The 17,696-nt window shown below is 45.7% G+C and overlaps 1 protein-coding gene across 1 annotated transcript in view; it reads right to left on the bottom strand.

Annotated features, from left to right (window-relative positions):
- Positions 1-17,696, bottom strand: part of eys (EGF-like photoreceptor maintenance factor) — a 147,871-nt gene that overhangs the window by 95,326 nt on the left and 34,849 nt on the right. Inside the window, 8 exon segments of the mRNA XM_081714325.1 lie at positions 3,624-3,842; positions 3,845-3,879; positions 5,148-5,269; positions 9,891-10,012; positions 12,571-12,717; positions 15,581-15,706; positions 16,139-16,257; positions 17,115-17,220. Coding sequence (XP_081570451.1) covers positions 3,624-3,842; positions 3,845-3,879; positions 5,148-5,269; positions 9,891-10,012; positions 12,571-12,717; positions 15,581-15,706; positions 16,139-16,257; positions 17,115-17,220 — 996 coding nt within the window.

Here is a 17,696-nt window from a genome sequence, read left to right as displayed (position 1 = left end):
AGACTCCTAATCAGGAGCATTTCACTGGCACAAGCGAGGTCTAAGAGACCTGGGCATCCTATTACCCCCTCGGGTGAAAGACCTGGTTAATTCTGATCCGCTATTACATATAATCTGATGGTAATAAATGGGCAGTACTTAATTTGTCTATGACTGGGAAGGTTAATGTTATAAAAATGAATTGCATTCCCAAGCTCAATCACCTCATCCATTCTCTTCCACTAGAATATTCCCTTTCGTATTTCAGATGGCTTGACAGGAGGCATTTATTTGGAATGGTAAATGTCCCTGATTACACCTTAGCAAATTACAAAAATCAGCTCATGCAGAAGGTTTGGGACTACCCAAGTTGTTTTACTACTATGCTTTTAATCTAAAGCATCCAGCCTACAGGCAATGTCCTCCTGGGAGGGTCCCTGGTATTGTATTGAGCAATCTCTTCTTGCCCCATTGTCAACTTCGCAAAATCTATCAAACTGACTAGAGAAGCAAAAGCACATCCAATAATTGCTCACCTACAACTAATGTGGACTAAAGATGCCAGGTGTTTAATTTGGATCTGTGTCTTCGAGTATTTGGCTGAATCCAAAGTTATGCATGGATAAATGTGTTTTTGTTGGAAGGACTGAATGGAAAAGGGCAATGTTACACTGGGTGCTCTCTATCATAATCCTATCTTGAAATTCCAAATTCTTTCTACAGATATCTGCATTTTCATCATTTGCTAGTGGAGGTTTTTGAATATGTTACACCAGCTGCCAAAGCTGTTATTAGATAAGGTACTAATGAGCTATGGGAAAGGTCATGAGGCATCTGTATATAATTCCACAATGTTTCAGAGCCTGGGTAATGGGGCCTTATCATTCTCAAGAAAATATGGGAAAGGGATCTGAATCTGACATTGGAGTGTGAGAGTGTTTTAAGAGATTTAAAACAATGTGAAGAGATGAGATGGTATGCCTTGTCCAATTTCTGATTACGAATCTCTTCTACTGGACTCCCTTGAGATTGTTTATACTTGGGTTAAGAGACATGCCAGCCCGCTCGTAGTGCAAGTCTGAACAAGTTTACCTAACACAGGTTTTATGGTCCTGTCACACACGTCCCAGAATTGAGCCATGATGCATTATGGGCCAAGATGTATGATGACCACTGTGAGATTTTAACTCAGCCCCAGATTGTTTGTTTTTGTTGATGGATCAGTTTTAATGAGAGGGGACAAGCATATCAGGCGTTGGGTCCAAACTAGTAACGTGATGGGCAAAAAGGTTCTTGTCAAAGAGCAGAAGCCTAAGGGAGTGCCTTCTGTCCTAGAGTGGGCTGCCAAGATGGCAAGAGTGGCAGAATTTGGCCGTTCTTGAAAAGATGTCAAACAACGGTTTAGATGGATGGATGTCTATATGAGGAAATGGGGTAAATGCTCAACCTTTTTGGAGGTCTCCTGAGATTCTGCCCATGTTCTGTGTGTAGTCCACGTTCTGTATTTATTATCTTAAATTATGCATGGACAAAAATGTACTTGTTTCATATTTCCTTGTCTTTTTGCTGGTCTATTTGTAGAGTTTCATTTTGTTCTAACTAAATGCACTTGACTGAGGGTACAACCAAAACCAATTTTGAGTGTGGTGACGAGTTGTGGAGTTTAAGGTTAAGGGTTTTGTATGTATATTTTTTGCTGCACATTCAACTCAAACGAAAAAGAAACTCCTGGTCTGAAATGAGCTGGAATAGTGTAATTTAATCAGGTTTTGCATAACCCGTGAAGTGCGAGACCTTTTCTTTGGCTTACGAAGCAAGCATACATCATCACGTCATGTTCGGAGAGCAGTACTGAGGGTTGCATAATAACATAACATACGCCGACATTCGCCAAGACGCCACTGCACTGGAGGTTTGAAAAGCGGATCTTGAAATGCTAGCCGTTGCGTTGACCACTGAGGTGGGAGGGGTTGCTGGGGGCAGCTGTGGCAACCCGTGCACAGCCCAGAAGCAGTACTGCTCGCTCTGAGCCAATTTCCCTTTCCTCTCGCCCAGAAAAGGCATTCTAAAGGGATTTATTTATATCCTCATTCATTACATTTCCTTGCTCGTGCGGCCACTGGTTAGGCTGGGGTGTAAATATAGAAGCACTCCTGCAGGGAGGTGCCATCAGCTGCAGGCCACACTCTCGGTCTTGGGCCATCCTCAATCTGCCCTGGGCCCCAGAAACTGCCACAGCTGGTCAAGCCCCGAGCTCAGGCCCAGCTGTTGAGATGCCACCGGCAACGGGCGTGTTTGGAACACACGCATCTTCTGTGCCATTGCATGACAGGCCACTGAGTCAAAGAGCCTGAATTTTCTGCTGGGAGCTTGCGGGTGGCTCTCTGCCCCCAGAAGGCAGCCAGACCTGGGGGTTGGATCCTGCCAGAAAATGAGGTGTTAGGGGTCAGTGCACTGACCACCTCTCACATGATAAGATCCAACACCCCCCTTCCCCCTCAGAACCCCAGAAAGTCAGTCCAAAGGCTGGTGTTTCCTCTACTGTTCTTTTTTTTCAGATCTGGAGTGTGCTGAGCAAGTAGACACCCGCAGCCCTGACTTAATGAAAGCGGTGTGATTCACCGTGTGGTTGAAATGGCAGGGTGTTATCCCTTTCTGCAGAGCGTGTGCAAAAACAGAATTCACAGCCGGGTACAGAAAGGCGGGAAACATAGCTGGAAGTTCACCTCCACGCGGGTCAGGCTCACCTCTCGTCAACTGCGTTACAATGTTTGCAATGCTACAGGATTATAGTGTTAGTCTTGTGGTTATTATACTTGATGATTGGGGCGCGGGGGCGTGTATACTTCCGCATTTTGCATATTACCCCTGTTCTAATGATGTCTGACTCGGCTTGTCAAGAGCTTCATAATTACCTGATGAGCTGAAACACGAGCGCAGGATAAAAGTGGAAATCTGCATTTACAGGGACTGTGCCAAGAACTGCTGCGATATGGAAATCATTCTGCAATTCCGATCCGGTTAACTCTGCCCCCCACAGGTCTTTGTTGCTTGTCAGTCACTAAAACATTTGAGGGTGATGTAGCACTTTAAATCTTTTGTAGGCAAACAGAGCAGAGGAGGCAGTGTGCTCATAACCAGACAACAGATGTCTATGTTAAACTGCATTAGGAAGTACACATATAAGATTAGAAAGTATCACAAAAGGCCTCATTTTCTGGACTGCTATGATCTGTAATACACATATAACTCCTGTAAATGGCCCCAAAAATGTATAAATATTTAACACTTTTGCTTTATACCAGATTAACTGTATTTCGTGGTAACTTGATTACAAGCAGTAAACAACAAAGACTGCACACGGAACACGTTAGTCAGTGCAGTCGGGTACAGTTTAGCTAGAAATGCTTACCTGCCTAGCAATCAGCAGTAATGCATCCATTTAATATTCTCTCAATGATACTATAGCAGGAAAACAACCAAACCCACTTGGAATACTGAACAGGGCTGGTCAAAGCAGTTCACAGTGGGGGGGGGGGGGGGGGGGTTTGTTGGGGTCAGGCGAGGACGCGAGGGTCACCACGCATGAGGGCACCGCCCTTGACCGTGCACACAGACGACACCTGGTGGGGGCCCCACCTCACCTGTGAGGCAGAGGCACACGGCCGTACAGTCGAGCCGTGGGACGCAGGTGGCGTGGTGCAGGCAGGGATCATGAGTAGGGTCACAAAGGTCGTAGGGCAGCTGGCAGTGGGGACCAGCAAAGAAGGGTGGCCAGGTGCAGGAGAGCTCCCTAGGGACAGGTGATTCGACGCAGAGAGCACCATTGGAGCAGGGTGAGGATGTGCGCTCATCGACGTCCCACAGAAAGACCCCATCCAGCCAGGGGGACACGTGCACCTAGGAACACAGTGGGGGATGATGGGAGATCACGCTGAGGACAAGCCTGTTATTTTGCATGTGTCTGCAACACGTTGCTAGGCATAAAGCTTCATAACTGTCTGTGTAGGTTTATTTGAAAACTAAAAAAGAAAAAGAAATCTAAAGCGTGTGGTACTTCATGAACTATTTAAAGCTGGTTGTGTGAGAATCCCCTCTGTACAATTTAAACTATTTAAAGCTGGTTGTTAAAATCCCCTCTGTACGATTTTTGAGCATTTTTTGAGGTCATTGACCACTGATCACACTGATCACCTTATCAGCAACATCACTTCCCACAGCACCAAAACAGCTTCCATCATCTCAAACACACACTTTATTTGTAAAAGGTTCCAGTTTTATTGAATATGCATTTGTTATCTATAGCACTATTTGCTACTGTGATCAGTCATTATCAGTACAAATTTGCTAATACACCATTAGTCTGCAATGGCCTGTAAAAATTTGCAGATGACACTGAATGGGGGAAATGGAATGGAAACACATTGAGGTAATCCTATTTCTCATCCGCAGTTCCGTGAAACTTGAAATGCTGCATTTTGCCTGTTTTTTTTTTTTTTCCCTTAGGGGGTGGGGTGGGGTAAGCAGTTTAAGTGTCCAGCTCAATCAGAACTGAGTCCCTGTCAAAAGCCCTTCACATATGAGGAGGATTTCTAAACAGCTAAGGGGATTAACAGGTTAATTGCACCACTGGACTGTGGAGTATTAAACTCCAGACAGCTGGAAGTAGGACGAGGGGAGGTGAAAGCACTGAGCTAGGATTATATTTACCAAAAAGCAGGCGCGTGTGTGTGTGTGTGTGTGAGTGTGAGAGAGGGAGAGAGAGAGAGAGAAAGAGTGTGAGAGAGAGAAAGAAAGAATACACTAGAGCAATGTGTACTCCACTTGGTGGCAGTGAGCTCACAGCCCTGGCATCAACTTCTAATCTCTTCCCCTCCCCCCCTACGTCTCCCTTCTGTGAGTGTGTGTGTGTGTGTGTGTGTGTGTGTGTGTGTGTGTGTGTGTGTGTGTGTGTGTGTGTGTGTGTGTGTGTGTGTCACAGTTCCAAAACCCTCTCCCTGCTGAGTGTCACTGATTGATTCATTTGTTTTACCTGCCATCTGCCATTCATTATCTTGGCCATTTGCGAATGCTAATCTCAGAGCTCAGGGCTCCTCTAGCAAGACAGCCTCAGAAGGTTGCCAGATCCCCTCCCCCTCCCCCATCCTGTTGGTCAGCGCCAGACCTACATGTAGGCGTTGAGAAAGTCGGTGCAGGTACCACCGTTTTTGCAGGGGTTTGAAGAACACTTGTCCGTCTGGCTCTCACACAGTTCACCCTCCCAGGCCGGCCGGGAGACGCACCGGTAACTCTGAGGAAAAAAAACAAACAAACCAAAAAACCAGGGTCAACAGTGCATCACCTTGGTCAGAAAATGACTCTTTCTTCTTTGTGCCCTTTCTTCACATGGCACCTTCAAAAAAAACAGTGTACAGACGAACAGCCTGAAACAGATGGGTCCAAGTCGGCTGAACTTCAGGCAATGGACTGATCCGCTTGGATGGCAAGATGACATATGGGAGACTGCTACACAGCTGTAGAGCGTAGAGCAAAACAGTTGTGTTTTTTGGAAAATATCAAGCTGCTTCCTGACCCATCATAAAAGGAGAAAGGAAAAGCCTTCAGTTGGCATGGAGGACGCGGTTCTGGAGGTCGACTGTGAGGTGCCAGCACTGTCGTACGGATACATGCCAGACACCTCTGATGTTCAGGCACGGTACACGAGACCCACAACGCGTGGGTCTGAAACAGGACGTGGACCAGATCAAATACCTTCCAGCACCCATAACATGCCTGTTGTCCACTGTTGGCCTTATGTCTATGTTTTTTTTTGCCACACTGGGGAGGGAGGCATGTGGGGGGTGCAGTTTGCTCATTTTGTTTTTTTGAAGCATGGTGGAAAATTTCGAGGGAGCCAGCAGTTTAAAGGCAACCTTCACACTGTATTTAGTTGTAGAACGCAAGAGCTTAACTGGCAAAATGTTTTTTTAGAATGAACTCGCAAGTGTGGTGATAGGTACAGTTGTTGGCTGTGTGTTTTTAAGACACATGTGTAATCAATGGGTCCTCTGCATGCGTAACTCGCTGGGGGGGAATGCACTGTGGGAGGCTTCCCTGTCCGAACATGATCCTAAATCGTTCTTTAATGCCTCTCTCCAGCTAGTATCAGCTCCGGCAGGATATTTTTAAACTCGAAAAGAAACTGCCCCCAGCGCCCCCAAAAAACCTTAAAACAAACAAAAAAAACCTGGGAGTGGCAATATGGGAGTGCCATTTAAAAACTAAACTTTTATTTGAATTTTAAAGCAAAACAAACAAACAAAAAAAAACTTCCACTGTCTAAAGCAAACAGGGAATTTTCCAAATTTGAATTCTGAATAATTCATGTTGGTAGTGAAGGTAGTGAAAGTCTTTCCATGACAACACTTTAGAATGCTGTCATGGAAACCAGTAGACGTATGACTTATATTTTAGGTCGTGCTTATAGGGCGAGATACATGACTTGCTTAACTAGTTTGCTAAATGAATAGAAGACGCACATGGCATTATGCTGCCATCATGCCAGTTACCATAAAGTAAGAAGCGTTACTGTATGACACCCCAGTCTTCATTTGCAGTCGTTTCAAAAAGACACCCATCTCGGGATGTATGGAAGGGACCCTGCATGCTGATTGCACTCACTCACTGATTAACACTCACTCACTGATTAACACACACATACAGCAAGTGGTAAGAAAGCCACTGCAAATAAATCTATGCGGTACACAGTGGCACAGTCTTTAGGGGGGCGACGTGTGGTGAGTCCCTTTAAACATCCGCTGGTTTACAGTTTTCAATAAAAACGCGCTCGTAAAAACCGAGCAGTGGCAAAAGGCATCTGCGGTATATAAACCACCGTCAGACCGGTTAAAACGGTGGTGCCGAGACTGGAAGTTTAAGTAGCAGGGCGAAGAACAGGCACGCAGCTTCCTCCGTCCCATTCTCCTCTACGGCAGCATTGCGATGGCAGGTGTTTTCCCTCCAGCAGTTGTGTGCGGCGGGTTAGCAAGTTCCAGGAGAGAGCAAAACATTCCTGGCGGCAGAGAGGCGCTGGATCCCAGCGAGGAGAACACCGCCGGGCTCAGTGGTGGCCCGTCGAGCTGCCTTCGGGGGCTCGGGGCCCAATTCTGTCTCGCCAGAGAATGCCTCAGGACTTCCACTGTGATGTACAAAACACGGCTGGGGCTCACAATAAAGCCTGCTTTACAGCTCTTAGCTCAAGCAGTTTACCTTTAAAAAATAACTAACAGCAAATTAAAAAATAAGATTAAAAACTGCGGCTGGGCGTCATGGAGACTTTAGTGAGTAGTTCATCACTGCCTCCCTCTGCTCTCTTGCTAGACTTTGTTTAGATGTTTCCTGTGTGGACCCTGAATAGAACTACTTAGTGCTGTTCACAGATTAATCTGAATACTGCTAATGACTACACAGTATTCTACTAATGATTCTCTGTCCATCGTTGTAGACTGCATTAGTCATTTCTTAACTCACTATTCTTTTGAAATATAAAATCACAAAAGGCAACTTCATTCATTCTGTGTTACTAGTGTGCCATTCAATTTCGACCAGAGGAGTGCGGGTTGCCTTCCGAGTGTGGGTTCCTCTCAATATTCCTTCTTCTGGCTCTCCGGCAGGTTTTCCTTGCCTCGGTCACCTTTGGCTTGCTCGTTAGGGGCCTGGGCCCAGATTCTCCGTAAAGCTGATTTCTGTAAAGCCGCTTTTGTGACGACACCTGCTATACAAACAAATTTGAATTTCAAAAAACAAAACCATCACAGCGGAAACATCATTTGTGAGAAAGGAACGTTTCTCCTCAAAGGGATGGAAACTTCATCCCCTGCAGCTATCCCCAATCCCAAACGGCAGCCGAGCATGAGCCAGGACCCCGGGGGGGGGTGGGTGGGTGGCTTGCTTGCTTTCTCCAGTCTGATGAGCTGGCCCCAGGAGTCGGGCCGTTAGCCCCCTCGTCCTGGGTGCCCCGGGTGAGAGGCTGCCGCGGATTCTCTTGCTCGATGCATGGATCCAAAGGTCAATCGCCTCTGCCGACTACACGAGAAGCAACGTGGGATGTGTGCCATTTACTACAATGGCCTTCTTCTGGTTTTTTCCGTTACTTTTTTTTTTAAACATAGCTAGTTCGCATGCAGTCATAATCGCCATGGGGAAGTGAAGTGGAGGTATACTGTTAAAGCGCTCAATTACATGCTGGGCAGCCCATTTCGTGGTCAGTGATTTCATACCTATGGGATTATAACAATCTCTTAAACCACTCATGCAATGATCTGACCATTGAGCATATAGAGTGCTCATAATGTGCTCATGCTACTGCAAATCCATACCACAGGTCATAAAAGTGTCGCATAATGTGCTCGCAGTACATGCGGCCTTATTAAGCACTTTGTTTACGTGCATATTAGATTCAATATTTGTCTTCCTTTCACCAGCGTTCCCAAGTGAAAGTGTGCAGTACTTAGCGTAACACTTTTCAGAACAGACTGCATCAGGATTAAACGGTGCCTAAAGTACAGTGCCTGATGGATTCTTTTAGGAATAATCTATCACAGATTATGTAACCTTTACCTCGACTAGAGCAATAACAATCTGGACCTTCTTAATGAAACGACAACAATTAGATACAAGTCAGAATCTTAGGAATTTGGAGCTGCTATATGCAATTACATCATCAGGTGATTTCGACAATCCTTTTAGAGTAATAAATACTGTGTGTTAAATATAAGCACATTCGGTCTTTACTTGTCAAGTCTACAGGCTACCTAAATCCATAAGAGATGTGGACTAAATGTATACCCAGTAAGCCAGCATTCATCACCCAGCATGGAACTGGAGCAAATTAGCAGACATGCAGCAACTCTCTGATCTTTCCATTTTGAAGAGCTGCCACTAATAGCCAGAGAAACGGACGTCCTCGCTCCAGGAAAGGAAAGCAGCAGAAAAAAGGCAGGGACCAGAGGCCTGCATTATTCAACAGGAATAAATGATCTGCTATTTTCCCCCTACCGTCGGGCACCGGAGAACAAGCGCATGAGTCCTAACGGCTTGTTTATAATTTAGTGGGAGGAGGGTTCGCGCCGCATACAAGGGGGCGATGAGGAGCCGGGAGAGAGCGGAGGGGAAAAGACAAGCGAACAAAGCTGTGGTGGGGTGGAGGGGGGTGAAGTGGGGATGTTGGAGGGGGGGGGGGGGGCGAACAAAAATAGAAAAAGTAGAGAGAGAAAGTGCATCAGGATGGATGGCTGGACTAAAGAGGGAGAGCGAGTCGGAGGAGGAACCTAAAGGAGGTCTGTATCTCTCTCTCTCTCTCGCTCTCTCTCTCTCTCTCTCTCTCTCTCTCTCTCTCTCTCTCTCTCTCTCTCTCTCTATATATATATATATATATATATATATATATATATATATATATATATATATATATATATATATATATTAGTTTAGGCAGGCCCAGGGAGGGTGTCGCGCCGAACAGTGCTTTGGCAAGGGGGTGAGGCGGACGCAGAGCAGCATGGGGCAGTCTGCGTTACAGCCGTGGAGACCGTATGGCCTCGCTCGCTGCCGCTGGGGTGTACGAGCCAAATGTTTTAATTAAGCCACTGGTGTGAGATGCCTGAGGTAACGAAGACGTAATGATCACAGAGGAATGCTGTGGATACGAAGCTGGCTCAGTGTCACTGGAAGCGAATATAAACTAGGCGAGGCCTTAAGGTGGAGTGTGGTAGCAGGGGTTAGGCCTTCTGAGTCATCATCTAGCTTGTCTATCTGACCGCTTTGCCAGCCTAGACCCTAAAAGGGCTCCATATAATATAGTTCATGAGTTTGCCAAGTTTGTGTTGGGTCATATTCGGCTGTTGTTTCCTCTTGCGTTCGGTTGCACTCACCAGACGGAGGTCGACGCAGGTGGAGTTGTTCTCGCACGCGTCGCTGATGCAGTCGTCGGCGTCCTGTTCGCACGTCGCGCCGGCGTAGCCCGGGTTGCGCAGACAGTAGAAGTTGTCCACGACTGGGGTAGAAAAGGGGTGGGGGTGGTTTGGGGGGAGAGCAGTAACAGCCGGCAGAGTAGCTGGACCACCTCTTTATCCCCCACCCTCCACGCGTCTCTCAGGCGAACGGAACGAGTCCAGGCCGAATAAACGCAGAAATGGTCTGCTTCATAAATTGCTCTCGGTACACCACCACCTACGTGGCCACTCAAGAAGGAATGACTCTCAAGATACCCTGTGTGTGTGTGTGTGTGTGTGTGTGTGTGTGTGTGTGTGTGTGTGTGTGTCCATACTTTCACATAATCACGCTGGCCAAGGTGCTATGCATGAGCCACTACAGGAGTCACCAGCTGCGACTTAGGGAAAAGTGGCACAGCCCTTTATTAAAATTTTTCGCCCGTGAATCAGGACAGCACTGCGGAAATCACAACTTTCTAACTGCAAAATGGACTTCCAGGCACTGCAGGGCACTGCATGCTTTTGTGGTCTTCTGAGGATTAAGGCTATTGGTTCACCGCCTTTTTCTGTCTCGGCCGTGGTCTTTGCTATGGAAACTGCACCTTCCTGTCCACCACGCATCCAGCTGCAAAACGCAAGACGCCATGGCAGTGGGAACTCATGACCTGTTTGCTTTTGTTGGGATTTTTCGTTTTAGCCTGTTGGCTTCCCTGCGTCTCCCGGGTTGCGCCGGTGGCTAATAACCCAGTTGTGGCCTTAATCGCCATCGGTGCTGACGGATGGGGTGCAGGCAGCCTGACTGTGGGCCCGGCTCCTGCGCCGCGCCTGTGGTTTCAGCATGTAATCTGTGCCGTCACTCAGCTCGGCGAGTCGAGCCGTACGTGCTCTCGTTAACCGCACGGGATAGTGGGTGGCAGCCACATTAGTCATGCCAGCTGCCGCGGAGACGCACCCTGTCCTCCTAGTGCACGCGCAGGTGTTCTGGGTGCATTGTGAGAAAGTATGGATTTGTGCGCGCGCGCGCACGCACACATGCACGCACACGCACGCACACACACTTTCTACCAGTGAATCCAAAGCACACACGTGCACACAACTCCTGCAGTGATTCGAGTTCGAGTCTGATTTGGAGAGCACTGTCGTGCATGCGCTTCGGTGGGAGTGGCCTGTATGCAGGGGGAAAAGGAGCTAGTGATAATTAGCAAATCATTCTATGCTGATTTCTTTTGCTCATCTTGATTTTAGCTCCTCAATAAATCAAAAGGAGCATGTCAAAGCCAAGAAATCTGTGGATTTGATTACAGGGTAAATCTTTGTGCGTTTGTTGGGTTGAAATGTCTGGCAGCCGGAGTCTGGCGTATGCTTTTAAGAAAGGCAGGGTACTTTGAAAACCACTCTAGCTTAGAAGCACGTAACATCCGTCACTTACGAAGAGCCATGCCAAACAGGCGTCTCAGGGGTTAAATACATAAAAACCTTTACATACAAGTAAAACACTTTACAAAATTGACACTTAGTTATGGGGCGGTTGGTAAGTAATTGGATAGTGACAGTTTTTTGTTAAAGGGTCAATAGCACTAAAGCAGGCAACTGAGGTTGAAAATCACAAATCCATCAGTAACACTGGGAAAACATACATTGTTAAACAAGAACACACTGCTTCTCTTTGGTTCATCCAATATAGCAGATCATCACCATCTCATTTCACGTGTAATGTCCAGAGTCAAAACAACAAAACCCATACCACAATTACTTTGAAACTTGCCCTGTGAAGAGCTGACGAATGATGAACGGTTATAAACGTACCACTGCTGGTATAGGTTACGTTGAGTTTCATCAGTTAACTGAAAACATCAACACACATATTTATAGGCCTGGATTTGTTCTATGGTGAGAAAGTCCAAGTCATGGTATGTAAACTGAAGTGGCATACTTGTCTGTTTAAGATCCAGCAATCATATTACAACGTCACCTCCCATATGCAAGCTCGTCTGTATGTAGAAAACCTTTGTTAGGAGAAATAGACAAATCTGTGTTTACCACAATATGACTAAAACATACAACAAATAAAGAATGCAAGTTTAGTTGTAAGCATGAGAGCTGTCACCGGCACTGTCGCATCAGTTACGATTCACCATCAAGAAATACACAAATAAATAGGAGTATTTTCTTGCAGGGCAGAGTGAATTATTTAGTGCGTTGCGGTGTGCAATCTTTGACCTACAGCATCCTTTTGATCCATTGCATCCTTAATGATTTATGCTGGAGACAAAACGTACAGGGAGAAAAAAAGATTATCGGATCGCAGAAGGCAGAGCCAAAAAAAACCCATGTTGCCTTGGGCTTTGATTGCATTAACTCTCATTTATCATCCATTATTCAAATTACAGTACAATACTTATGTCTAATTGATCTGCTCTCACGGTTGAGCTAGCATGCTTGGTAAGTGTGTGCTTGCCCCACACTGGAAGGGCTGACGATATTTTCATAAATGTTCTTTATTGACCAGAGCTGTGACGTAATGGTGTCAGTGGGGTCGCACAGCAAGGGCACTACCCTCGCTAACCAGGCGCAGAGGCGTGGCTAGAAGAAGGAGGAGCAAGACGTGGGAGGGGCTTACCATCATAGCAGAAGCCTTGGCGGCAGGGGTTGGAGAGGCACTCGTCGGCGTCGAGCTCGCAGCGCAGGCCGGCAGAGCCGGCAGGGATCCGCCCTTTCCGGTTTTCTTCCTCGCACTCGGCACTGTTCTCACACGGGTTGCTCGCACCTGGAGAGACAGCCAATGTTTTAGGAGGAAAGTAAACCTCATTCGCCCGTGAAATTAATTAAGAGATTTGATGGGTCAGGCCTTATAGGTAGAAGGAAATTAGCAGTGTGATAAACCCGAGTGGAAGGAATTCCAGATTGGGGGAGGGGAGCATAATCCCCTTCTAGCTCTTAGTGACGCCGAGTCGATGTTGTTTCACTGTAGTGCAGTGTACTGTCTGAAGCTGTGCTTTATTACAGGTAGGTGGGGAAACATAACTATGGAGGATGCTGGTATGATGTACGACAACATAAAACAGACCAATTCTTTCAGTGCTAATGGCGCCAAGACCACAACCCTCTGGGCTGACAACAGTGATAAAACATCCACAAAGCAGCACCTTTTTTGAAACCAAAATACCTTGCTAAAGGTAAATGCTTAATTCATACTCATTTATATTCACATGTATATACAATACAGAATTATTTAGCTATTAACCTGCTGCGCCCCTCATTCTACTAATTTTTAAGAGGTTCAAACTTATTTAACATTTCTTAGGTCTCTGCTGACCTTTCTTTTCCTTTTTCATTGTCTTGACCAAGATGCCATTCCAATTTCAGGAATCAGTGAAACATGTTTTGTAAGTACATAATATGCATGTGCTCGTCAAAATGTCATTTACATGCATTAGCATGCCTGTGCTCATCACAACAGTATTCCCAGGAAAAAATATCGAAATGAGCACTAACCACAAGGCACAGTGGCCGTATTCATATGGCCTACATGCCAAACTGCACTGGCTAGAGAGCAGGCATGATGCAAATTGCTCATTTCAATAATGCATGAATATGTACAATAGGGAGAGTGGTCAGTATGGAAGTGTGATTGCGCAACACGACCGATATGTTTGCGCAATTAAAAATGCATAGAGATCGCACTGGCCTGTGTAATTATCCACTGCATTGCCAGGTTAATGGCTGTCGTAAACATGCGCGTTGGAGTGTGGTCAATTAACCAATGTGAACTGCATAGTCTGCCCCTTAAAATTAATGACCCGCGAACGATGCCATACATTGGGGCAGGGCCTTAAAGATAGACTACATGCTACCGCTGGCAGACCGCTGAAACCTGCACGCAACACATACACAGTGACGGCAATTACTGGGGCAGTCGATAAGCTTTATACTGGCATGTATTACTAGTGCCTAATATTTTGTGTGTGTGTGTGTGTGTGTGTGTGTGTGTGTGTGTGTGTCAACGTGTGTGTGAGAGAAAATGAGAACAAATCATTAAATGTAAGCAGCTTCTCTTCAAAAATCAAGCAGTAATAAAAATCTGTGCAACAAGAAAAAGTCAAAGCTTATTAATCTTTTAAAAGAAAAAAAAAACTGAACTCCTCTATTAGAGAAAATGTGTTTATCTAGTGGCACTGTCAGCCATAACGTCAAACTAAGAGACTGCAAGATGCAACAGTGACAGTGATTTGACTCTGGTCCTCACACAGAAGCATCGGTGAGCATGTTGCTAGGGAACGGCACAGCGGTACAACAAACCAGGCGTGAGCGCCACTCCAGCAGACGGATGCCGCGCCCCACGCGAGAAGTTCAACTTTCATCCGAAATGAAAGCCGGGCGACCAACTCCAATGCGAGATAACAGCTCAGCGCTCAGTGGGAATCTGCAAACGTGTGGGTCAATTCCCAGCTCCACTGTTAGTAGTTATGGATCATCCTTTCTTGCCAACGAATCATAAACTGAGTATGTAATGTGCATGCATCTGTGTGAGAGAGTGAGAGTGCTAGAGAGAGAGTATGAACCACATAAAACTGTTCATGAAGAGGGTTTAGTCAAAACACTTTTTTCTTTTAAAGTAAGCAGAACCATTTTATTATTATTTTAGAAAAGGTCTGGGGCTTGCACAAACCACACACACACACACACACACACACACACACACACACACACATACACACACACACACACACATGCACGCACGGGGGGGGGGGGGGGGGCTTCCTTGCTTCAAAGTGTCTCCAAACTCAGTTTATAAACATGCTTTTAAAAGCAATTGAACAGGGTACGCTAGCAAATCAAATCGGCAGCCTTGTAAACTCAGCTGGGTTTGTGATCTTCTAAGTCACGTGTAGTCACTAAGAGCAGCGTGCCATCAGTCCTTCCATAGGATTTCTGTACAAAACGCGGCGGGGTTTAGGCATTTATGGACATCATATGTAGAAGTCTACCACTGAACTAAAGTTCTAGAGCGAAGACATGTTGCATTAGAAACACAATTCAAATTTGTGACTGTTGCTGCATTAGCATCCACATTTTCCACTAGATTTATATGTCATCCAAATGAGCTAATAGGAAATTAATTTAGCAAGAACCTGATTCTAGCAGATCAAGTATCAAGTTAAGGAGCTTGGAAGGAAACGGATAAATAGTCAACTCCTCCAACGTGAGCACAAAGCAGGGAGCGCTTCCCTCTGACCCCTGCAATCAGCCCGATAATGATGCCAATCAGTCCGAGTGGCACTTTATATCCACACCTGATTCTGGACCCACCTTAGAGGCAATTATTAGTTCACCGCACACCCTTGGAAGCCCGCCTCTTCAAATGGGTCATTGAGTTTCCTGTCGCCTGCTGGTTTTTGCCGTGGCACAACACGACAGGGCCACAGGGCCTGCTGAAATTAGATCGCGGCATCTGTGATTTGGGCTGCTACTTCCTGATATTTGTTCCCCCACCCCCCTTTTGAAGACATAACAGTGTGGCAAAGCCAGCAGGATGGGCTCAGACAGGTGAGGGAAATGCTTTTTCAAGTTAATTAACTTTGCTTTTGTTTTTGAGGGTTTTTCCCCTCTTCCCCTTCCCCAGATCTCACTGCAATTATTACCTTTAAATGGATTGGCACATTGGCAGAAGTAATTACCAGGCCAGTCAATGCAAGTAGCCCCATTCTTGCAGGCGGAAGAGGTGCACTCATCAATGTCCTGTTCGCATCGAGGCCCTTTGAGAGAGAGAGTGAGAGAGAGAGACATGGATGGGAAGAGGGTACGTGTAAAGTCAGGCACAGACACTCGAGTGGGGTCATCCAACACCTGGTGCTGTTAATGACGATCCATCACGCAACATATGAGCTATCCCACAAAGACATGCAGGGCGAAAGGAAGTTCTGTAGAACGCTGCTCCTAACCGCAAGCAGACTGCCCTACAAACGGACTTCACTTTAATTTCAAGTGTTGCACCATGATCACCAAAATGATTTCAAGTATTAAAAAAAAGAAAAGAAAAAAACCTCACTGGCTTGGCGCTGTAATTGACCCATATATAAAACATATTTTAGATGGGCCCCTGCATGAGAATAATGAAAGCAAAATGCTGTGCGGTCATCCACGCGGGGACAAATATAGAGTTCCCATCATTCACCATAAGCACATACCACTGAAAGCCTGAGGGCAGACACACTCAAAGGCGCTGTGGAGGTCCAGGCACGTTCCGCTGTTCAGACATGGACTCGACTGGCATTTGTCAATGTCCACCTCACACAAGCTGCCTGAACTCGGGGGGAGAGAGAGAGAGAGAGAGAGAGAGAGAGAGAGAGAGAGAGAGAGAGAGAACAGCAAAAAGAGTGGTGAAAAACTAGGAGTGGGCTTCATCAAAATTCCCATGCCAACCAATTATAATCAAAAAAGTTCCTAGAGTATGTAAATGGGCAAGACAGAGAGTGTTGCAATCTAAAACCCTCTTTAAGGGTTGCAAGTTCCTTCTGGATTTAACTAAATTTAGATGATTCACATGTTCTGCTGGGCAGGAGGTTGCTGAAATATGCCAGCCTGGACTAAATGATCTTGCCTCTTTATCAATTTGCATCAATATGACATAATTATTTGGAGAGGGGCAATCGATATAGAATGTTAATCTGGCTGAATATGAACTGTGAAAGTCTGTGGTGATTTACAAGGTAAGGAAACAACCACATCTAGTGCACTATATGATGCAGAGTGGTTCTGATTGATTATTTAGGGTAAATTAAGCAGTCTAAAGCAGAATAAGATGAGAACAGGATGGTGCTTTATATCTTTGTTTACAGTTTTTATTAAGCTTGGATCTTACAATAATTACAATAATACAAAAATGTTCTTACAATAGTTGTAATAGTTGTGTTGTATCAATTTAAAAGAAGGTCTTATGATTAGCTGGTGGGAACTTGACAGTGTTGAAAATCAGAAAGTATTGTAAAGTTGATCAGACTGCTCCAAGTTACCCCATTCTGACCCAATCCCTGTTTTGCAGTTTCTTTGAAGGTTATAGTCACGATGAGTTAGGATTGAGTGAAATGCAAACATCACCAGATAGGTGTCCCCCCCCACCCCCACCAAAAAAAAAAAACCCCAAACAAACAAAAAAAAACATACGGTGTGGTTCAGTCCGAACAGAAGCATCTGAAGGAGGCAAGCTCGTCGGGGCGGATCTGACACGGCTGACTTAGGCAGTCGTTTACTGCAATCTCGCGGTTATTACCTGACACATGGTTGTGTCATTAAAGATCTCAGAGAGCCCCGGAAACCCGCTTTTGATTTTATGAATTCTTTTGCTTAATCATGTGGGAAGGAATAAATAAAATACACAAAAAGCAAATAAATAAAAAATAAATACCCCAGATGTGCCTCTCAGTCGAAGGGATGTTAAAGCATGCAGTTGTTATAGTGAGGAGGAGCCTACGAAGGTGGTTCTGTTTGAAAAGCTGAAGGTTTTGCAGCGGCTTACAGTGGTTGGCTGCGCTTGAGGCAAGAGACCTTTGAAGCTCTAGGCCAATGAGGGGAGATGAGACCATTAGAATGAGAGGACTAAAGGAGGTCAGCTCTGAAGAGCTTCTAGTCTTTAAAGGAATACACTAGCGTTTTCTTAACCTATGACCTAGCTTACACACATGTAGCGTATGTCGATAACTGTAGACAGTGCTTTGAAGAGAACAGAAAAACCCACCGACTTGAACC

Source organism: Electrophorus electricus, chromosome 5 (genome assembly GCF_041902795.1).
Source record: "Electrophorus electricus isolate QZ-2024a chromosome 5, ASM4190279v1, whole genome shotgun sequence".
Taxonomy (NCBI): domain Eukaryota; kingdom Metazoa; phylum Chordata; class Actinopteri; order Gymnotiformes; family Gymnotidae; genus Electrophorus; species Electrophorus electricus.
This window is presented reverse-complemented; position numbering and strand designations above follow the sequence as displayed.